The sequence below is a fragment of the Pan troglodytes genome, chromosome 19 (genome assembly GCF_028858775.2).
Source record: "Pan troglodytes isolate AG18354 chromosome 19, NHGRI_mPanTro3-v2.0_pri, whole genome shotgun sequence".
NCBI classification, from domain to species: Eukaryota; Metazoa; Chordata; class Mammalia; order Primates; family Hominidae; genus Pan; species Pan troglodytes.
The window spans coordinates 72,906,239-72,929,167 of NC_072417.2; the positions used below are offsets into that span (position 1 = coordinate 72,906,239).

A 22,929-nucleotide genomic window follows, 5' to 3' on the forward strand; every position below is an offset into this window, starting at 1 on the left:
GTGCCTGTAATCCTGCTACTCAGGAGGCTGAGGCAAGAGAATTGCTTGAACCAGGGAGGCAGAGGATGCAGTGAGCCGAGATCGTGCCACTACACTCCAGCCTGGGTGACAGAGTGAACTTTGTCTCAAAAATAATTAATTAATTAATTAATTAATTAAGTGAAAACTTTTAAACTCGACTTCCTAAAAATTTCTTTTATTCGGCTTACACTTTTGTAACAAAATAGGAAAAACATTCTAAAAAATGTGGAAGCTAGTTATTCCTCACAGGAAAAAATATACAATAATGAAGTTTAAAATTGTTTATGTTTTAGCCATGCTGTCAGTCATCAAACTAAATTTAAAAAAATTATTTGTTTTGATGACAAAGCAATTATCATTGAAACAAGATGATTTTCAAATGAAAATACGAGGTTAATACAGTCCAGTCATTAACAGGGAAAAAAAGAATAAATATTTAAGGTTTTTCTTGTTAGGTTGCTTTGCACATTGGAGTAGAAAATAGTTTTGGGCTTGGCGCGTTGGCTCAGGCCTGTAATCCCAGCACTTTGGGAGGCTGAGGGGGACGGATCACAAAGTCAGGAGCTCTAGACCAGCCTGGCCAAGATGGTGAAACACCGTCTCTACTAAAAATACAAAAATTACTCAGGCATGTTGGAGAGCTCTGGTAGTCCCAGCTACTCAGGAGGCTGAGGCAGGAGAATCGCTTGAACCCGGGAGGCGTACATTTTAGTGAGCCGAGATCCCACCACTGCACTCCAGCCTGGGTGATGGAGAGAGACTCAGTCTCCAAAAAAAAAAAGAAGAAAAAAGAAAATAGTTTTGTGGCTGGGCATGGTGGCTCACGCCTGTAATCCCAGCACTTTGGGAGGCCGAGGTGAGCGGATCACCTGAGGTCGGAAGTTCCAGACCAGCCTGGCCAATAATGGCGAAACCCCGTCTCTACTAAAACTACAAAAAAATTAGCTGGGTGTGCTGGCGGGTGCTTCTAGTCCCAGCTGCCTGGGAGGCTGAGGTAGGAGAACTGCTTGAACCCAGAGGCAGAAGTTGCAGTGAGCTGAGATCGCACCACTGCACTCCAGCCTGGGCAACAGAGCTAGACTCCATCTAAAAAAAGAAAGAAAGAAAGAAAGAAAATAATTTTGTGTTATGTCTGCTTGTTCTTTTCACTTCCACACCTGTTTGCAGATATGGCGGCGGAAAAAGCACTGGGTAAGCATTAGGTTACCTTTGTTAAACTAAAGTCTTTTTTTTTTTTTCAGGTTTGTGTTTCAAACACCTTTTATAAAATGCCTTTAGAAAGGCCCCTTTTGGGCCAGGCGCCATGGCTCATGCCTGTAATCCTAGCACTTTGGGAGGCCGAGGCGGGTGGATCACGAGGTCAGGAGATCAAGACCATCCTGGCTAACACGGTGAAATCCCGTCTCTACTAAAAATACAAAAAATTAGCCTGGCGTGGTGGCACGCACCTGTAGTCCCAGCTACTCTGGAGGCTGAGGCAGGAGAATCCCTTGAACCTGGGAAGCAGAGATTGCAGTGAGAAAAAAAAAAAGATAAAAGAAAAAAAGGCCCCTTTTGGCTGGGCGCAGTGGTTTACGCCTATAATCCCAGCACTTTGGGAGGCCGAGGCGGGTGGAACCAGTCTGGCCAATATGGTGAAACCCCATCTCTACTAAAAATACAAAAATTAGCCCGGCGTGGTGGCTCGCACCTGTAGTCCCAATTACTCGGGAGACTGAGGCAGGAGAATCGCTTGAACCCGGAAGGCGGAGGTTGCAGTGAGCCAAGATCACGCCACTGCACTCCAGCATGGGTGACAAAACAAGTCTCCAAAAAAAAAAGGCCCTGTATTGAAACTTGGACCAACAGACTACTTACGCTTCGTTTTTGCTTATGAGTCTGTAAATCAGTAACATGCTAAATACAAACCCACCCTCTGTTATAAGTGCTGAGTGCTTTGAGGGGTACATCAGAGTTTAATGGAAGACCTGGACAGCAGAATAGCTATTATGTTCATTTCCTATTGCAAAGGTGCCTTTATTTCTAATTAGCCAAGATATTTGGTTTGTCATGATCACTCTGCAGTTCTTTCTCTTTCTTTTCTTCCTTCCTTCCTTCCTTCCTTTCTTTCCCTTTTTTTTTTTTTTTTTTTTTTTGAGACGGAGTCTCCCTCTGTCACCCAGACTGGAGTGCAGTGGTGTGATCTCAGCTCACTGCAACCTCCACCTCCCGGGTTCAAGCGATTCTCCTGCCCCAGCCTCCCAAGTAGCTGGGACTACAAGCACACGCCACCATGCCCGGCTGTTTTTTTGTATTTCTAGTAGAGACAGGGTTTCACCATATTGGCCAGGCTGGTCTGGAACACTTGACCTCAGGTGATCCGCTCACCTCAGCCTCCCAAAGTGCAGGGATTACAGACATGAGCCACCGTGTTTGGCTCCAATCTGCAGTTCTTTCTTGCTTATTATTTAAGGAGATTTCCCTCAATAGAGTCTCCTTCCCATTTTTGCTATCTCAGGTCTTACAACTTCAAAATATGACTATCATGCTTTTAAACTAAGGCCCTATGAAGAGATCTAAAGAAATGGGCATGATAATTCATTCAGTGCTCCCCTCAAAAGTAGGGATATATTTTAGATTTTTTTGCCCCATTCCCTGACATGGGTCTGCATCAATTAACTTATCCAAATTTCTAAAACTTTGTATTTTTACTACTTGTAGTAAAGACTCAGTAAGTTTATAGCCCATCATATAAAGCAGTGCTTCCATTTTGTTTTAAATTTACCTCTCTGAAGGTATAAAGTTTGGCCAGGCGTGGTGGCTCATGCCTGTAATTCCAGCACTTTGGGAGGCTGAGGCAGGTGGATCACTTGAGGTCAGGAGTTTGAGACTAGCCTGGCCAACATGGTGAAACTCCATCTCTACTAAAAATACAAAAATTAGCCGGGCAGTAGTGGCATGTGCCTGTAATCCCAGCTACCGGGGAGGCTGAGGCAGGAGAATCACTTGAACCCAGGGGGCAGAGGCTGCAGTGAGCCATGATCGCGCCACTGCACTCCAGTCTGGGTGACAGGGCAAGCTCCATCTCGAAAAAAAAGAAAGTTTTAAAGTTTACACTCAAATTATTCTGATATTGTAAAATTTGTCAAATACTTCTCATTTCCTCTCATATTTTTCATAGCTTTATAGATTTCACTTAGCTTCCTCTTCAAGCCTTTCTAGAGAATGTAATTATTCACTTTTTATATCCAACAGCCCCCAAATCTCAATTGTTTTTTCCATGGATCTTTATCTAATCCTTTTATATCTCTCCTAGCATGAAATCATAACTTCGCATGATGAAAGTCACAACTGCACATGATTTTCCAGAGGCAATTGCCACATAACTGTACTCATTTTTCATATTTCTAAAATCATGGGCCTGTTTAGCAATGCATTTTGCTGACATTTTTAATAAACAATTTAAGACTGCTCCCAGTTCCCTTTTTTTTTTTTTTTTTTTTTAAGATGGAGTCCCGCTCTTGTTGCCCAGGCTGGAGTGCAATGGCACAATCTCGGCTGACTGCAAGCTCCGCCTCCCGGGTTCAAACGATTCTCCTGCCTCAGCCTCCAGAGTAGCTGGGATTACAGGTGCCTGCCACCGCGCTCAGCTAATTTTTTTATATTTTTAGTAGAGACGGGGTTTTAATATGTTGGCCAGGCTGGTCTTGAACTCCTGACCTCAGGCGATCCACCCACCTCAGCCTCCCAAAGTGCTGGGATTATAGGCGTGAGCCACCGTGCCCGGCTCTTTTTTTTTTTTTTTTGAGACAGAGTCTCACTCTGTCACCCAAGCTGGAGTGCTCACTCCTCTGCCTCCCTGGTTCAAGTGATTCTCCTGCCTCAGCCTCCCTAGTAACTGGGATTACAGGCCACCACGCCCAGCTAATTTTGTATTTTTAGTAGAGACAGGGTTTCACCATGTTGGCCAGGCTGGTCTTGAACTCCCGACCTCAAATGATCTGCCCACCTTGGCCTCCCAAAATGCTGGGATTACAGGCATGAGCCACCATGCCTGGCCCCATTGTTTTATATTTAAATAAATTTTCCCCAAACATTTTATCTTGCCGTTGTCTGTATTGAAGATGACCTGCCACTTGCTTGCTGAAGTGTGCAAAATCTTTCAGTTTACTGTCATGAATTTAGCATCTCCTACTTTAGATATAATTTCAACTGTAGATTTGGAACTTAAACTCTGCATTTCTTTTTCCAGGGCCATTTATAAATTTGTTAAGATTGGTTCTATTGGCCGGGTGCCATGGCTCATGCTTGTAATCCCAGCATTTTGGGATACTGAGGTAGGAGGATCACTTGAGCCAAGGAGTTCAAGGCCAACCTAGGAAACATAGTGAAACCCCATCTCTAAAAACAAAAAAGTTAAAAAATTAATCATACATAGTGGCATGCAACTGTAGTCCCAGTTACTTGGAAGGCTGAGGCAGGAGGATTGCTTGAGCCCGAGAGATCATGATTGCAATGAACTATGATGGCACCACGGCACCACTGCACTCCAGCTAGACGGCAGAGCAAAAGTCTGTCTCAAAATCAAAAAAAGATTGGTTCTACCTCAGAAAAGAATGTCACTGTTGACATTTCCCATAATAGAGAAGTTCCCATTTATCTTTTTCCTTTGTTTTCAGTCTCTTAAGTTTCCTGTCTCTGACAGTTTTGTGAATTCCATACAGACTTAGTTTTCATAGCTTTGCTTGCTTAAGTCAAGTTACCTCACTATTTTGACTTTTTTCTTTTTTTCTTCACAGACTAGTATTATTGTTATGTTTTATACATAGCAGATTGTCATCTACTGATTTTTTTTATTTCAGTTTGATCTAAATAATTATCAGATGAGGCTGGGCGCGGTGGCTCATGCCTGTAATCCTAGCACTTTGGGAGGCCGAGGCGGGCGGATCACCTGAGGTCAAGAGTTCGAGACCAGCCTGACCAACATGGAGGTCTGTACTAAAAATACAAAATTAGCCAGGCACATGCCTGTAATCCCAGCTACTCGGGAGGCTGAGGCAGGAGAATCGCTTGAACCCAGGAGGCGGAGGTTGCAGTGAGCCGAGATCACGCCATTGCACTCCAGCCTGGGCAACATGAGCAAAAACGCCATCTCAAAAAATAATAATAATAATAATAATTATTATTATTATTATTATTATTATTATCAGATGAGTGGCTGGGCATGGTGGCTTATGCCTGTAATTCCAGCACTTTGGGAGGCTGAGGTGGAAGGATCACTTGGAGCCCAGGAGTTCAAGACCAGTCTGGGCAAAATAGTAACACCTCCATCTCTTTTTATTTTTTGAGGCAGAGTTTTGCTCTTGTTGCCCAGACTGGAGTGCAATGGCACAATCTTGGCTTACCACAACCTCTGCCTCCCGAGTTCAAGCAATTCTCCTGCCTCGGCTTCCCAACGTGCTAGGATTACAGGCATGCGCCACCACACCCAGCTAATTTTCTAATTTTTTTTTAGTAGAGATGGGGTTTCTCCATGTTGGCCAGGCTGGTCTTGAACTCCCGACCTCAGTTGATCCACCTGCCTCAGCCTCTCAAAGTGCTGGGATTATAGGCGTGAGCCACCATGCCCAGCCTCTATTAATTTGTTTTAAAAGAATTTTGAAAAATTGTCATATGAGGAGTTACTGGCTTCAGACAGGAAAAAGAAAAAGGAAATTACTTGTGTAATATATCCCTTTACTTATTTCTATGCAGTAATAAATCTTGCATACTCAGATATTTTCCCTGAGTGTCTAGAGCACTTGTCCTTCTTGGGCTACAGAGTCCGTTCTTATTTCTAGTAGGAGTTAGGCAGGCACCCACCTGAGTTTGAGTGGATGCCAGCTGCCTAAGAATTACCATGTTTGTGCGTGTGTGCACGCGTGCGCGTGTGTGTGTATTTATTTATTTTTTTTGAGATGGAGTCTTGCTCTGTCGCCCAGGCTGAAGTGCAGTGGCGTGATATTATCTCACTGCGGCCTCCACCTCCCGAGTTCAAGCAATTCTCCTGCCTCAGCCTCCTGAGTAGCTGGAATTACAGGCGAGCACCACCACACCCGTTTAATTTTTGTGTTTTTAGTAGAGACAGGGTTTCACCTTGTTAGTCAGGCTGGTCTCAAACTCCTGACCTCGTGATCCGCCTGCCTCGGCCTCTCAAAGTGCTGGGATTACAGGCGTGAGCCACCGCATTTGCCCTTTTTTTGTTTTTCAAGACAGAGTCTTGCTCTGTTGCCCAGGCTGGAGTGCAGTGGCACAATCTCGGTTCACTGCAAGCTCCGCCTCCCAGGTTCATGCCATTCTCCTGCCCCAGCCTCCCGAGTAGCTGGGACTACAAGCACCCGCCACCATGCCTGGCTAATTTTTTGTATTTTTAGTAGAGACAGGGTTTCACTGTGTTAGCCAGGATGATCTCAATCTCCTGACCTTGTGATCTGCCGCCTCGGCCTCCCAAAGTGCTGGGATTACAGGTGTGAGTCACCGCACCCGGCCTTTTTTTTTTTTTTTTTTTTTTTTTGAGACAGAGTCTCACTCTGTTGCCCAGGCTTTAGTGCAGTGGCAAGATCTCAGCTCACTGCAACCTCCACCTCCCGGGTTCAAGCAGTTCTGCCTTAGCCTCCTGAGTAGCTGGGATTACAAGCGCACGCCACCACGCCTGGCTAATTTTTGTATTTTTAGTAGAGACGGGGTTTCACCATGTTGGTCAGGCTGGTCTTGAACTCCTAACCTCATGATCTGCCTGCCTCGGCCTCCCAAAGTGCTGGGATTACAGGTGTGAGCCCCCGCGCCCTGCATTTTTTTTTTTTTTTTTAATTTAACGAAAATCTAAGTAGGGAGAGAGACAGAGGGAAAGGAAGCTGCAGATACTGGCCAATCTTAATGCTGGTAACTGGGCTGGAATAAGAAAAGGAGGGCGAGAGAGCACTCCTTTATGTTTGTGTGAACTTCTAAGAATAATTTACTTACTTTATATCTGAACAGGGTAATAAATACTGGAGTCAGCCCCCGAGAAAGCCTCCTGAAACCATATTTCTTCCATCTCATCTTTCCTCCTAGACTATACAAGAAATGTTTTATGTCTAGTAGGTTGTTTGTGAGTTTTAAGATTAGTAATCATAGTGAAATAATCATTACAGGTGTAAATAACTGAACAATTTCCTCCTAAAGAACAAGCATTCAGGAGAAGTAATAGCACCCATTTCTACCTTCTTGTGTTGAAGGATTTGGTAAACTAATCGTTGGCACTAAAAGGCAGATTTGATCTTTTTTTTTTTTTTTTTTTTTTTGAGACGGAGTTTCGCCCTTGTCGCTCAAGCTGGAATGTAATGGCGTGATCTTGGCTCACCACAACCTTCTCCTGCCTCAGTCTCCCAAGTAGCTGCGATTACAGGCATGCGCCACCACGCCCAGCTAATTTCGTATTTTTGGTAGAGACGGGGTTTCTCCATGTTGGTCCGGCTGGTCTGGAACTCCCGACCTCAGGTGATCTGCCCACCTCAGCCTCCCAAAGTGCTGGGATTACAGGCGTGAGCCACTGCTCCTGGCCTTTTTTTTTTTTTTTCTTTCAGACAGAGTTTCACTCTTGCTGCCCAGGCTGGAGTGCAATGGCACGATCTCGATCTTGGGTCACTGCAACCTCCAGCTCCCGGGTTCAAGCGATTCTCCTTCCTCAGCCTCCTGAGTAGCTGGGATTACAGGCATGTGCCACCATGCTCGGCTGAGTTTTGTATTTTTAGTAGAGATGGGGTATGGGGTTTCACCGTGTTGGTCAGGCTGGTCTCGAACTCCTGACTTCAAGTGATCCATCCGCCTCAGCCTCCCAAAGTGCTGGGATTACAGGCGTGAACCACTGTGCCTGGCCGATAATTTTTTGATTTTTGATATATTTTCCTTCTTTCTCTCCCTTCCATTTTACAGCCCCCTTACATCTTTGATATGAACATGTTTCTTTTGTTTTTTAAAATTAAAAACAATGGTCGGGCATGGTGGCTCATGCCTGTAATCCTAGCACTTTGGGAGGCCTCCCAAAGGATCAGCTGAGCTCAGGAGTTCAAGACCAGCCTGGGCAACATGGTGAAATCCTCTCTCTACCATTTAAAAATTATAAAAATAAAAAATAATAATAAAATTTAAAACAAAACAAAAATCTCTTATTTTCGTTGTAAGATTGCAGTAGTAATTGTGCTTATCATAAGGTCTGATTGAGTAGATAAAATAAATCAGGCAAGATATTTTACTTCATTGGGTATCAGGTGTTTTTTGTCTCTTGACATTTACTAAGCAGTATAACTTCAATTTAAACAATTTTGTCTCATACTCAGTTTTGTTTATGGTGGTAGACATTATTATCATCATTTTACAGAAAAGATGAACAAACTGCGATTCAGAGAACCCAAAAGATTTAGTGTTATCAATGCTGTGTCATTTTAATATCATTAAAAACCATAGAATTGCTGGTGTTTGTATTGTTTCTCTCTATAGCACTTTTTATCTTTCTTGTTTTTGCTCTGTCTTGCTTTGTAGGTTTCATCCATCCTTCTTTCATCTTCCCTTTTACTTACTGCACCCTCTGCTTCCATACACATACCCTAAATTAGGTATCTCCCAAGGGAAAAAACTCGCCAGAACTCTCTTCTCATAGATTGTCAGCATGACCTACTCTCTCACCTCCTTGAGAATTTTTATGTTTTGGATCACCTTTTCTCTGAAGCCTTTCCTGACTGTCCTATTTAGTTTTCATCTCCTCCCACTAGAATATAAACTCCATGAGGTTCCAGATTGTTATCAGTGTGATTTAGCGTTGTGTTCTCAACTTCTACAATATTTGGCATGTAGTAAACACTTGTTAAACATATACGGAAAGAATGTATGAACGAATCACTATGTTCTCATCTTTGGATTCTTTATTACCTTGCACATAGTAGTTATCAGGTTTATTCAGTTAAATGTAATTGCTTTTAAATAAGAATTCTGATTTCTGAAAAAGGTTTCAATTTTGTCTTCCCAAATTGAGTGTGCACAAAAAGTACATTTTTTTCTAAGCAGTTATCTCTGTTTTCCTAAGGAAATTGGAAGTAACTTTCAAAATGTTATAAGTTGTTTTTCTAAAACTTAGCATTTAAAATATTTAAAGCTATTCATTCCTCGTTTTCTTGCTTTAACTTACTCAATCCTCATGCTAATTCTGACAAACACATTCTTTAGAACCATCTGTACAAAAGGAAAATCATTTAGATTTTTTTCAATTGACAGTTATTATCAGTTGGCAAAATGGAAGCAATATTAAGAATAATTTGATTGACAGTCACTTTTGGAAACTGGCACTGTCTACTACAGTTAAACATACACATACTGTATGATCCAGCAATTCCATTTGTAAATCTATACTCACCAGAAGGATATGCCAGAAGACATGTACAAGAATGTTCATAGCAGCATTATTTATAGTAACTCAAAATTTCCTTCCTGTAGGAGATAGCTTAAAAAGGAAAAATAAGACCTGGCACTGTTGCTCAAGCCTGTAATCCTACCACTTTGGGAGAGCAAGGCAGGCGGGTCACAAGGTCAGGAGTTCCAGACCAGCCTGGCCAGCATGGTGAAACCCCCCCGTCTCTACTAAAAATACAAAAATTAGCCAGGCATTGTGGCACATGCCTGTAGTCCGAGCTACTGGGGAGGCTGAGGCAGGAGAATTGATTGAACCCGGGAGCAGAGGTTGCAGTGAGCCGAGATCACGCCATGCCACTGCACTCCAGCCTGGCGACATAGCAAGACTCTGTCTCAAAAAAAAAAAAAAGAAAAAGAAAAAGACTTTTTAAATAATAGTTCAAAAGCGGAAGCAACCCTAATGTCCACCAACAATAGAATAAATTGTGATATACCTATACAATGGAATAATATGTAGCATCTGCAACAAATTGATTACTGCTACATGCAACAGCATGGATGAATCACCTGGACATAATATAATGTTAAGCCAAAGAAGCCAGACATAAAAGAGGACATACTGTATAATTCCATTTATATAAAGTTCAGGCCAGGCACGGTGGCTCACGCCTGTAATCCCAGCACTTTGAGAGGCCAAGGCAGGCAGATCACCTGAGGTCAGGAGTTTGAGACCAGCCTGACCAATGTGGTGAAACCCTGTCGTTACTAAAAAAATAAAAAAATTAGCTGGGTGTGGTGGCATGGGCCTGTAGTCCCAGCTATTCAGGAGGCTGAGGCAGGAGAATCACTTGAACCCGGGAGTAGGAGGTTGCAGTGAGCTAAGATCGCACCATTGCAGCCTGGGCAACAAGAGCAAAACACCATCTCAAAAAAGTAAAATAAACTATGATAAAATAAATTTTTAAAATGAAGTTCAAAAATAGGAAAAGCTAAATCTGTGGTAATGGAAGCCAATGTTAGTGGTTATTTTGCAGGGAGTAATTACTAGGAGTGCCACCAGCAGGGTTTCTGGAGTTCCGGTAATGTTCTGTATCTGGATCTCAGTAGTGGTTACATGGGTGTGTTGTAAATTTCCATTAAGATGTATATTTTAGATTTGTATGCTTTACTGTATACGTTATGCCTTAGTTTAAAAAACTACTCATACTGTTTTCTCCTGCAACCTGCCCATGTAAATTTGGTAACGGAAATACATCTATACATCGAGAAATCCATTTAATCCTGATCTTGACCCAGAAATAGTTGATAGCTCCCTATTTTTGGCACAACACTCTGAAATGTGTGGTGTTCACAGTGGATTATGTATTTCCTGTGTGTATACATGAAAAAAATTTGTGTTGATCAGTTCTCACGTAACTTTTGAAAAGTGTAATTTGGATAAAGCATCATGAGACTTACTACAGTCACAGCTGCCTCTAGATCAATGACTTTTTTACTTCTTTTTTAAAACTGTAGCCAACAATACAAAATACATTGTACTTAGCAACTCAGAGCCAATTTGTGTGTAACTAGAATAAATGTTTCGTGAAATAGTATTTACTTCCATTGCTTGTGAGCAATTTTATTCTGTTCATTAAAACACAAGATGTAAGGCCGGGCATGGTGGCTCACGCCTGTAATCCCGGCACTCTGGGAGGCCAAGGCGGGCAGATCACCTGAGGTCGGGAGTTCCATACCAGCCTGACCAACATGGAGAAACCCCGTCTCCACTAAAAATACAAAATTAGCCAGGTGTGGTGACGCATGCCTGTAATCCCAGCTACTCGGGAGGCTGAGGCAGGAGAATTGCTTGAACCCAGGAGGCAGAGGTTGCAGTGAGCCGAGATTGTGCCATTACACTCCAGCCTGAGCAACAAGAGCGAAACTCCGTCTTAAAAGAAAAAAATAAAAAGAAAAAGCAAGATGTAATTTGTTACCAACTAAATTTTCACACTGCATTTTAATTTAATGAAACTGCCCTAGATAATATAAATATGAGTATAAACAGAAACCCAAACTGAATTTTGTTTTCAGATTTCTAGTTACATCTAGTTTTTGAGTACTTAATAAATTTAGCTAGTTGCCAAAATAAATGTTTCTTACTGTTTCAGAGAATAGTCAGATCCTTCTCTGCTTCTGGTAGTTTTTAGTTATGCCTGCATTGATTTTGATAGATATGAGAACTTATGTTTATATTGCATGTTTTACATATAATCTCTTCTTAAAACTTCTAAATCTCTAAGTTACTTTCAGAATAAAATATCCTTGCTTTTATGAAATGTGTTCATGTGATGTATTCTGCTTGCAGTATTATATAGAGTTTTACCCTAATTTCTAATATATATAGAAATACCAGTGACCATCTCTGATTTTACAGTTGGCTTTATCTAACCGTGTAAGCCATCAGCTGGATGTTAAAACGTTTCATTTTCAGGAATAGTTACACAACTCAGTTCTCGTCACTTTTTGTTCTTAAATGGGTTTGCATTTTGTTATCCAACATCTTATAGCTAGTAATTTAAAATTTATTAACTATTTTCTTTGTTTTACAATCACTTTATTTCAACAATATCCCTACTTTTTTGGTAATTCTAGAATTTATTTCCTAACCACAGTCTTTATCCCGTGACCTTATTATGTTATAATTCAATAACAATAAATAATGTGTGAGTTAAAAATATGCTTCACTTGGCCGGGCGCAGTGGCTCACGCCTGAAATCCCAGCATTTTGGGAGGCCAAGGCGGGAGGATCACCTGAGGTCAGGAGTTTGAGACCAGCCTGGCCAACATGGTAAAACCCCATCTCTACTAAAGATACAAAAATTAGCCAGGTGTGGTGACAGGCCCCTGTAATCCCAGCTACTCGGGAGGCTGAGGCAGGAGAATCACTTGAACCCGGGAGGCGGAGGTTACAGTGAGCTGAGATCCTGGGGGATAAGAGTGAGACTTCCTCTCAAAAAAAAAAAAAAAAAAGGCTTATTTAAAGAGGACCTACTCAAATATGCAAAATTAAAATATAAGCAATTACTTTAGTGATATTGTTGAGGAAGTCAACAGTAAGAATATTTTGTTCACTTTGAATTCAATTAATGCTCTATATTTTTAAATTAAAATAACTCATAGAGCCCTGATAATCGGTAGAAAATAGTTATTAAGGCACTTTGTGTTCAAGAAAGATTTGAAGTTATAACTGCATTACAGAAAGTTTTACATTGCAGTTTCTATAAAGATAATAGTTAATTGTATAATGTATTTCATTTTAGAAAATATTTAATGATATGTTATTAGGGTCTTAATAACAAGTTATTGTTTCAGACTCATTGTCTACTATGCTGAAAAAACTTAAATTATTAAGTCATCATGACAAGTCATTCCATTTCTGCTTAATAGAGTTTTCATTGCTTGGCGTGCGTATTTGACTAGCACGCAGAAACCAGCAAGTAATTTTTAGGTGGCACAAGAGCTTCACAAATAGACTATATTTTAACATAAATTTCCATTACACATGAGGAATCAGTATTGAAACAGTTGCTCTGAGGCTTTTAATATTGGCTGTGAAATCACTTCAGCTCCAAATCCAAAAGAAAGCATTATTAGCTCAGTAGTTTTAATATATACAGTCATATGCCACATAACAGCCTTTCAGCCAGTGATGAGAACTGCATGTCTGACAGTTCGTAATGGGGCTGAAAAATTCCCATCACCTAGTGACATGGTAATGTAGCACAACACATTGCTCACATGTTTGTGGCGATACTGGTGTAAACAAACCTATTACGCTGCCAGTCATATAAAACTATAGCACATACAGGCTGTGTGCGGTGGCTCATGCCTGTAGTCCCAGCACGTTAGGAGCCTGAGGTGGGCAGATCACGAGGTCAGGAGTTCGAGACCAGCCTGGCCAGCATGGTGAAACCCCATCTTAACTAAAAATGCAAAAATTAGCTGGGCCTGGTAGCGTGTGCCTGTAATCCCAGCTACTCAGGAGGGTGAGGCAGGAGAATTGCTTGAATCCAGGAGGCAGAGGTTACAGTGAGCCAAGATCGTGCCATTGCACCCCATCCTGGGCGACAGAGCAAGACTCCATCTCGAAAAAAAAAATATATATATATGTGTGTGTGTGTGTGTGTGTGTGTGTATGGCACATACAGTTATATATAGTACATAATACTTGATAGTAAATGAAATGCGTCATTGGTTTATATATTTACTATACTATAGTTTTATCTTTTGTGTGTGTGTATGTTGAAGGGGGAGATCATCTTGCTCTGTTGCCCAGGCTGGAGTGCAGGGGTGTGATCACTGCCCACTGTAGCCTCAACTTCCTGGGCTCTGGCAATCCTCCTGCCTCAGTATCCCGAGTAACTGGGAACACAGACTTGCATCACCACACCCAGCTAATTGTTTTTTTTTTAATTAGTTATAGAGACTTGGTCTCCTTATGTTACCCAGGCTGCTCTGGAAGTCCTAGGCTCGAGTGATCCTCCCATCTCGGCTTCCCAAATTGTTAGGATTATAGGCATGAGCCACTGTGCCTGGCCCAAAATATCTTATATACTATATTGTATTTGTACCTTTTTTTATATTTAAAAACATATTTAGGCCGGATGAGGTGGCTCATGCCTATAATCCCAGCACTTTAGGAGGCCGAGGCAGCCGGATCACCTGAGGTTAGGAGTTCAAGACCAGCCTGGCTAATGTGGTGAAACCCCATCTCTACTACAAATACAAAAATTAGCCAGCTGTGGTGGCAGGTGCCTGTAATCCCAGTTCAGGCAGGAGAGTTGCTTGAACCTAGGAGGCAGAGGTTGCAGTGAGCCAAGATTGCGTCTTTGCACTCTAGCCTGGGTAACAGGAGCTAAACTCCATCTCAAAAACAAAACAAAACAAAACAAAACAAAAAACATATTTAGGCCAGGTGTAGTGACTCACGCCTGTAATCCCAGCACTTTGGGAGGCCAAGGTGGGCAGATCACTTGAGGTCAGGAGTTCGAGACCAGTCTGGCCAACATCGCGAAACCCCATCTCTACTAAAAATACAAAAATTAGCTGGGCATGGTGGCACGCACCTGTAGTCCTATGTACTCTGGAGTTTGAGGTGTGAGAATCGCTTGAACCCAGGAGGTGGAGGTTGTATTGAGCCAAGTCACGCCACTGCACTCCAGCCTGGGCGACAGAGCGAGACCCTGTCTCAAAATAAATAAAACAAAATAAAATAAAAACATGTTTAGATACACATATACTTACATTGTGTTACAATTGCCTACAGCATTTAGTACAGTAACATGTTGTGTAGGTTTGTAGCCTAGGAGTAGTAGCTATACTAGATAGCCTAAGTGTGTAGTAGGCTATATAACATCTAGGTTTGTATAAATACATTGCATGATGTTCACACAACAATGAAATCGCCTAACAACTCCTTTCTCAGAATATATGCCAGTTGTTAAGCCACACATGACTGCAATGGGTTATAAAGGCAGTTAATTTAAACTTCCATAACATATTAACCAAGTATACATTTATCTTCAGTAACATTGCATTGGTTTTACATGTTTAGGGATTTTCTGTTGCTTTTATTTCATTTTTTTATGTCGCCCAGGCTGTAGTGCAGTGGCACGATCTCTGCTCACTGCAACCTCCGCCTCCCGGGTTCAAGTGATTCTCTTGCCTAGGCCTCCTGAGTAGCTAGGATTACAGGCGCCAGCCACCACGCCTAGCTAATTTTCTGGGTTTGCTTTGTTTGTTTGGTTTTGAGAAAGAGTTTAGCTCTTGTTGCCCAGGCTGGAGTGCAATGGCACGATCTCGGCTCACCACAACCTCTGCCTGCCGTGTTCAAGCAATTCTCCCACCTCAGCCTCCCAAGTAGCTGGGATTACAGGCATGCGCCACCACGCCCGGCTAATTTTGTATTTTTAGTAGAGATGACGTTTCTTCATGTTGGTCAGCCTGGTCTGGAACTCCTGACCTCAGGTGATCCACCCGCCTTGGCCTCCAAAGTGCTGGGATTACAGGCATGAGCCACCGCATATGGCCTTCTGTTGCTTTTAAAGAGATCTTTTCATATGGCTTCCTCGTGAAAATGAAAATGTTTACTGTTACTGTTTGAAGATAAAAGTTACTTCGTATATTTACATTCATGTTGACATCATTAGATTCAAAGATCAATATTTTGCAGACTGTTATTAGCCTTGTAGTTTCTCTTCTCTCTCAATCATAAATATCTTTCTTAAGAAAAAGAAATGTGAAGCAACAATGGTACAGGCATATTCATAGTTTAAGGCTTTGTCTTTCTGCATTTAATCTTGAAATTCAGTGATAAGGAATTGCTGCGACTTTTTTTTATTAGTCTTGTAGTGCTTGGGAAAATGTTTCTTGCGTCTCCTGTTTCAAAAGCGTGATTGGTTTACATATATAATCACTATGGGTTGTGGTAGGAAAGGTAATTTATTTACCTATAATTGGTTTTATTTTTGTGAAAAAAGAAAAGTAGAAAATGATTTGTAATTGCTAATTGTAAATGCATGCTTCATATTTAAGTAGACTTAGAGAATGAAACTATCATCTCAGGCACTTAAGTTGTGAAATAGGTAAAAGTTGTGAAATGTAAATACAGAGAAATGGAACTAATAAAAGGTGTTTGTTTTTAGTTTATGGATTTTTGAAAAAGTGAAAAATGACATGTGAGGAAGTAATCAAATTGGTCATGCTACATTGTTCCCCACAATACTCCAAAACTATTCAAATGAAATATTAATTTTTTTAACTTCTAACGGGAACATTGAATACCTAACATACAATTTGTTTGTTTGTAATCTTTTATTTAGTTTTTCTTAAAAATATTGTTTATTATTGGTGTGTATTTGTACTCAGCTTTTTTATTTTACTTGGACTAAAAAGAACAGCAAAATTTGTTTAAAATTTTTTTTAATTTTATAAAAGGGATTTTTTTGTTTTGGTTTAGCTTTTTGGTGGTGTTAGGTGTGTGAGTAATAGAGTCAAGTTTATTAACAATATACGTAGAATAAAATTCTCATTATAAAGGCAAGTGAGAATATATATATTTTAGTTCATAAACAATATTATTCTAAAATCACAATAAGAGCCGTCAAATTATACAAATAATTAAAAAATATACTGAAGTTGTTTTTAGAAAAACAAAGAACTTTTAAAACTACAGAGCAACAAGGAAAGCAAAATTGCACGTAACATATAGAACATGTTGAACAATAAAAGAATAATGTTTTCAATAAAATTATTACATAAAGCTGTTAAAACTATATAACTAAGTTTTATACATGTGGCTTTAAAAGTAAAATAAATTTGGGCCTGGCGCACCAGCTCAAGCCTGTAATCCCAGCACTTTGGGAGGCTGAGGCGGGTGGATCGCCTAAGCTCAGGAGTTTGACACCAGTCTGGGCAACACGGTGAAACTCTATCTCTACTAAAAATACAAAAAATCAGCCGGGCGTCGCGGTGTGTGCCTGTAGTCCCAGCTACTCGGGAGGCTGAGGCAGGAGAATCACTTGAACCCGGGAGGCAGATGTTGCAGTGAGCCAAGATCGCACCACTTCACTCACTGCAGCCTGGGCGACAGCGAGACTCCAGCTAAAAAAAAAAAAAAAAGTGAAATAAATTTAAAATAAGAAACAATAAAATATGTTCGTGTTTATCAAATCTAAACATTAAACTTTAGTTATTTTACTATTTTAAAATACCAATGCAGTGCTTTCCTGGTTTTGTTTTCATTACACTGGCAAGGAAAAAAATCAAGAACATACTGTCCATCAAACTGCATATTATGTTAATGTTTATTTTCTTGAAATAAAAACAACTGTGCAGACTTCATATTAATATAATTTCAGTAAATGTTTGTAGATTATTTGATATATAATGTAATTTAAATTCTGAGAATATTGTGAAAGACCTGGAAAAAATTATGGGAACTGAAAGTAGCATGGTCACTGTGTATGTTAAATACATAATAAAATTTGTGAAATCCTTTTTCAGTAGATGACTTTCACTCTTTTTAAAAAGTAAAGCTCTCCATTAAAAAGGCACTTTACTTGTTTTCCTTATAATACATGCCAGCTTCAAATTTAAAAATTAAAAAAGGTAAAAGGAGGTTTCAGCTTCACGTGCTCGGATAGATTAACTCTTTGTGCTCAAAAAAAAAGATTGTTGAAGCTCCCTTAAGGATAACTAATGAGGAGCACCCAGGCATCTGAAAGAACGAGAAGTCTGTTTTTCGTTCTTGCCTAATTGCCGTTAAGCAAAGATACTCTTCCCTAAAAGGGAAAAATGGCTCCTTACGTGTTATTCCTCTTTGTTAGTAATGATCACTGTGTTTTGACCTCTTTTCAGGATGTTTTTTAAACCATGTTTTCTGGTTCTTCTGTAGTCTTAAGTATGTTTGATATTATTAGGTGATCTGCATAATGTTTAATCATTTTTTTCTTTATATAAACCAGTTGGTATAATTATACCTCTTTTCCTATTTAAGTTTGTATGTGTATATGTGATTCTATAGAGTAGAAAAATGCCATCAGTTTGAAATGATGGCACAATCTTAGTCACTTGGTTTAAATAAATAGAAAATTCTAAAGCCTTAAAATTAAGATAATGCTCTTTGGCAAACTCAAAATAAAAGCAAAAAAAAAAAAAAAAGGAAATTAATATAAAAGAAAGCAGGACACCAGACCTTCTAAATACAATATTTGTTGATCTTGTCTATACCATTTAATGTAGAAAAACTAATTTTCTATAATTGTGTCTATTAAAGGTGACATTAATGCTGATAGAAAAATATTCCCACATATATCTGACTTGGAAAACTTATAAAAATTGTGCTGTCTTTAAAATAAAATTTGTATGCTTTTTTTGTTGTTTACTTTACCTTTTCTTGGCAATTGAATACAATCTTCCCTCTCTTAAAAGTGGATTTGCCATGAAAATTTTAAGGGCTGTAAAGGCAGGCATTTTCCTGATTTTATATATTTAATTCTTGTGCTATAGTAATTAAAATTTCATAACTAGTTTTTAATTTAATAGTATCTGTTGATACTTTAGACAATTAAAACATTTTTTACCAGTTTTTATTTAGTGCTTCAAATGGATTATAAACTTAGTAATTTGGGGACTAATCGTATAAATTGTTAAAAATAAATGGATTTTGCAGAAGGATAGGATTAGTGAAAAGGAGCAGTAAATAATAAAATGTAATAGAAGTAGAAATGTAATTTGTTTTTAAAATAAGGTATATAGGAAAACTGATTGATTATATATTCTTATATGGTTTTAAATCAATAAAACTCAGTATTTCACACTTAATGCAATAGATGCTAAGAAAAAAATTAACCTTCAGCTAGAAATCTAAATAAAAATAGAAAATACCCTTTGCTGCAGTAGTTCAGTTGTTTAAAAATATTAAATCTGAGGCCTAGGGTGGTGGCTCAATGCCTGTAATCCCAGCACTTTGGGAGGCCGAGGTGGGAGGTCAGGAGTTCAAGACCAGCCTGACAATATGATGAAACCCCCTCTCTATTAAAAATACAAAAATTAGCCAGGCATGGTGGCGGGCGCCTGTAATCCCAGCTGCTCGGGAGGCTGAGACAGGAGAATCGCTTGAACCCGGGAGGCAGAGTTTGCAGTGAGCCAAGATCATACCCTTGCACTCCAACCTAGGCAACAAGAGTGAAACTTTGTCTCAAAAAAAAAAAAAAAATTAAATCTGATATAACTGATTTAGTGAAAAAGTAAGTCCAATCCCAAAAAGAAAAATTAATAATTATCTCTTTGGAAATAAATTATAAAATTGCTAAATTTTGTTGTAGAGTTTAGCTAATGATTAACTTTGAGAGCCTATGTATTTGGACTTGAAAGTGTTTATATTGACTGATCATATTTTTTTTAATATAGTTTATTGGTTTGGTTTCTTTGACTTTCTCATCATCTTCAACAAGTAGAGTTAGGTTTTTTGTTTCTTTGCTTTAATTTCAGTATTAACTACTGTGGTAATTTGGTAGGACTATTCTACACAATATTATTTGTCAAAATGTTTTTGTAAGTGGGGATACACAGATTCTGTGCCAATTAGAGAACTACATTTTTCAACTAGTTTGCTTTTCTGGCTTTAAACTTTGTTTCTCCTCTCTATGATAGATCTGTCCAGCTTCTTTTTTGTTTTTTTGTTTTTTTTTTTTTTGAGACAGAGTCTCGCTCTTGTTGCCCAGGCTGGAGTGCAGTGGTGCGATTTCGGCTCACTGCAAACTCTGCCTCCCGGGTTTGCACCATTCTCCTGCCTCAGCCTCCCGAGTAGCTGGGACTACAGGCGCCTGCCAGCACGCCCGGCTAATTTTTTGTATTTTTAGTAGATACAAGGTTTCACCGTGTTAGTCAGAATGGTCTCGATCTCCTGACCTTGTGATCCGCCTGCCTCAGCCTCCCAAAGTGCTGGGATTACAGGCCTGAGCCACCGCGCCCGGCCGGATCTGTCCACCTTCTATATTCTCTTTATTGTCTTTTAGAAAGTTGAACTAAAGGCCAGGTGTAGTGGCTCATGCCTGTAATCTCGGCACTTTGGGAGGCCGAGGCGAGCTGATCACCTGAGGTCAGGAGTTCAAGACCAGCTTGACCAACATGGTGAAACCTCGTCTCTACTAAAAATACAAAATTAGCTGGGCGTGGTGGCAGGTGCCTATGATCCCAGCTACTGGGAAGGCTGAGGCGAGAGAATCACTTGAACCCGGGAGGCGGAGGTTCCAGTGAGCCGAGATCGCGCCATTGCACTCCAGCCTGGGCGACAAGAGTGAAACTCCATCTCAAAAAAAAAAAAAGAAAGAAAGAAAGAAAATTGGACTAAAGAGAGTGGAAGAGGTTCTATGATATGAAGACTTATTAATAAAGCATTTACACACATACAAAAAATAAAGCATTTACACATTAGCTCATTTTTTGTCTTATGAACTATTTTCATTGGAATTTGGATTTGAATACATGCCATTTCAAAACCAGAAAATAATTAAAGTCAAATATTTGTAGCATCAACATGCCGAAAGATCTAGCCAGCCGAATGCATGTTTCAGCATGGGAGGAGGTAACAGAGTGAAGTAAAAAGCACTGATTTCACAGTCTGAATATTGAATCATGTCCTATCTTTGTCCCTAACTGACATTATGATCTTGATCACTTGCCCTTTCTGGGCTGCAGTTTTGTGGTCTATAGATTGGTTATAATAATATCCACTATACCTACATACCAGAATCGAAGGCTCAAATAAAATCATGGTGAGAATGTTTTACAAAACTAGCACAAGCTGTGCAAATGTAGGATGTTCTTTTGCTTCTGGGATAATGAATGCTTACTTATTGCCACATAACTGTTTTTTCCATCTTCTGGCTAGTGATCGGCAGAGATGTATTTATGAAGTCTGGCAAATTATAGAAGAAAGGAAAAGGTAGATGTTGTAGGCCAGTGTTTCCAAAATAATAAATTGGTTCATGGTTAGTTTACAGTATTTTGTTAATCCCTAGAATATCCAGAGAGAATACTAAATTTAAATTTACAGTGTTTTGGTTTATTCTTAAAATGTGGTAAGAGCTTAACTTTAAGGATGTAGTAGTCTATCATTATTTTACTTGTGTTTCAGTGAACAACCTACTGTAATTTTTTTCATCATTCATCGTATTAATCAGTGTCATCAGATTGGGAGATCTTTAATAAACTCTAGAAAGAACCATCTTTCCTTCTTTTCCTGCTTCTCATTAATGTTTCTAAATTTGCCTTTTTACAGGACTTTGCCTCCCGGGCCAAACTGGCAGTTCAAAAACTAGTACAGAAAGTTGGATTTTTTGGAATTTTGGCCTGTGCTTCAGTAAGTGAATTGTATTAAAACAGAACTTTTACTAAGTGGTAGTGTTATATTTTGATCCATATATACTCCTGAATTAACAAAAGTGCTATCACTTTTATTGGGTATGTAATTTTGTGAATCATTCACCTTTTTTTTTTTTTTTTTAAGACGGAGTCTCCCTCTTGTCACCCAGGCTGGAGTGCAGTGGCATGATCTCGGCTCACTGCAACCTCCATCTCCCGGGTTCAAGCAATTCTCCTGCCTCAGCCTCCCTAGTAGCTGGGACTACAGGCATGCACCCCCACGCCTGGCTAATTTTTATATTTTTAGTAGAGGCAGGATCTCATGTTGCCCAGGCTAGTCTCAAACTCCTGGGCCCAAGTGATCCACCTGCCTCGGCCTCCCAAAGTGCTGGGATTACAGGCATGAGCCACTACACCTGGCCCATTCAACTTTTTTTTTTTTTTTTTTTTTTGAGACAAGAGTTTCCCTTTTGTGGCCCAGGCTGGAGTGCAATGGCACAATCTCGGCTCACTGCAACCTCCACCTCCCGGGTTCAAACGATTCTCCTGCCTCAGCCTCCCAAAGTAGCTGGGATTTCAGGCGACTGCCACCACACCCAGCTAATTTTTTTGTATTTTTAGTTGAGACGGGGTTTCACCATGTTGGCCAGGCTTGTCTTGAACTCCTGACCTCAGGTGATCCACCCACCTCAGCCTCCCAAAGTACTGGGATTACAGGTGTGAGCTACTGCACCCAGCCCAATTCAACTTATTAAATGAGCTGTTTTCTGTTGAATAGGTTCACATCTTGTTTATTGGCTTTTAAGTATTTCATCATGTAGTGATGACTTCAGACCTAAATGGCTTAAATCAGTAAGAATAAAAGAGACAAAATCCATTCTTCCAATGAAGAATATACTACATTTAACCAAATTAAACTACATTTAACCAAATAAGGATGACTTCATTCTTTCCTCAAATTTATAGATAAGAAGTCTTTTTCCAAAGTTTCAAGTATTAGTTACAAGGAAGAATTTATATAAAACCTGTTTAAAGCGATGTTAGCTCAGGGCTACTCTGATTTACGTATCTTAAATCCTTTTTTTGTGTTTGTTTTTCTTTTTTTGAGACAGAGTCTCCCTCTGTCACCCAGGCTGGAGTGCAGTGGTGAGATCTTGGCTCACGGCAACCTCCACCTCCCAGGTTCAAGCGATTCTCCTGCCTCAGGCTACCCAGTAGCTGGGATTACAATCATGCACCACTACACCCAGCTAATTTTTGTATTTTTAGTAGAGACAAGGTTTCACCATGTTGGCCAGGCTGGTCTCGAACTCCTGACCTCAAGTGATCTACCCACCTCGGCCTCCCAAAGTGCTGGGATTATAGGCATAAGACACTGCGCCCAGCCTACATATCTTAAATACTTTAAATTCATTTTCATTTCAACATGAGTTGGAACCTTATGATAAAGGAAAAAAAAGTTATAACTCATAGAATTATGAGAGTCACATGAGCAAATATAACAAATAGCAGGTGTGATGCTGTGTAAATGATATTATTATATGGTTGTAAGAGATGAAATAATCCTAAAGCATTTGAATTTGGATGAGAAAAACA

The 22,929-nt window shown here is 39.9% G+C and overlaps 1 protein-coding gene across 4 annotated transcripts in view; it reads left to right on the forward strand.

Annotated features, from left to right (window-relative positions):
* The window catches only part of VMP1 (vacuole membrane protein 1), a 135,636-nt gene that overhangs the window by 80,281 nt on the left and 32,426 nt on the right, over positions 1-22,929 (forward strand). For all 4 annotated transcript variants that reach the window (XR_010152726.1, XM_063798065.1, XM_024350103.3 and 1 more), the window contains one exon: positions 21,251-21,331. Coding sequence is in view for 3 of the 4 variants with exons in the window: in XM_063798065.1 (XP_063654135.1) it covers positions 21,251-21,331 (81 nt within the window). In the remaining variant the exon portion in view is untranslated. The remainder of the gene's footprint in view (positions 1-21,250; positions 21,332-22,929) is intronic.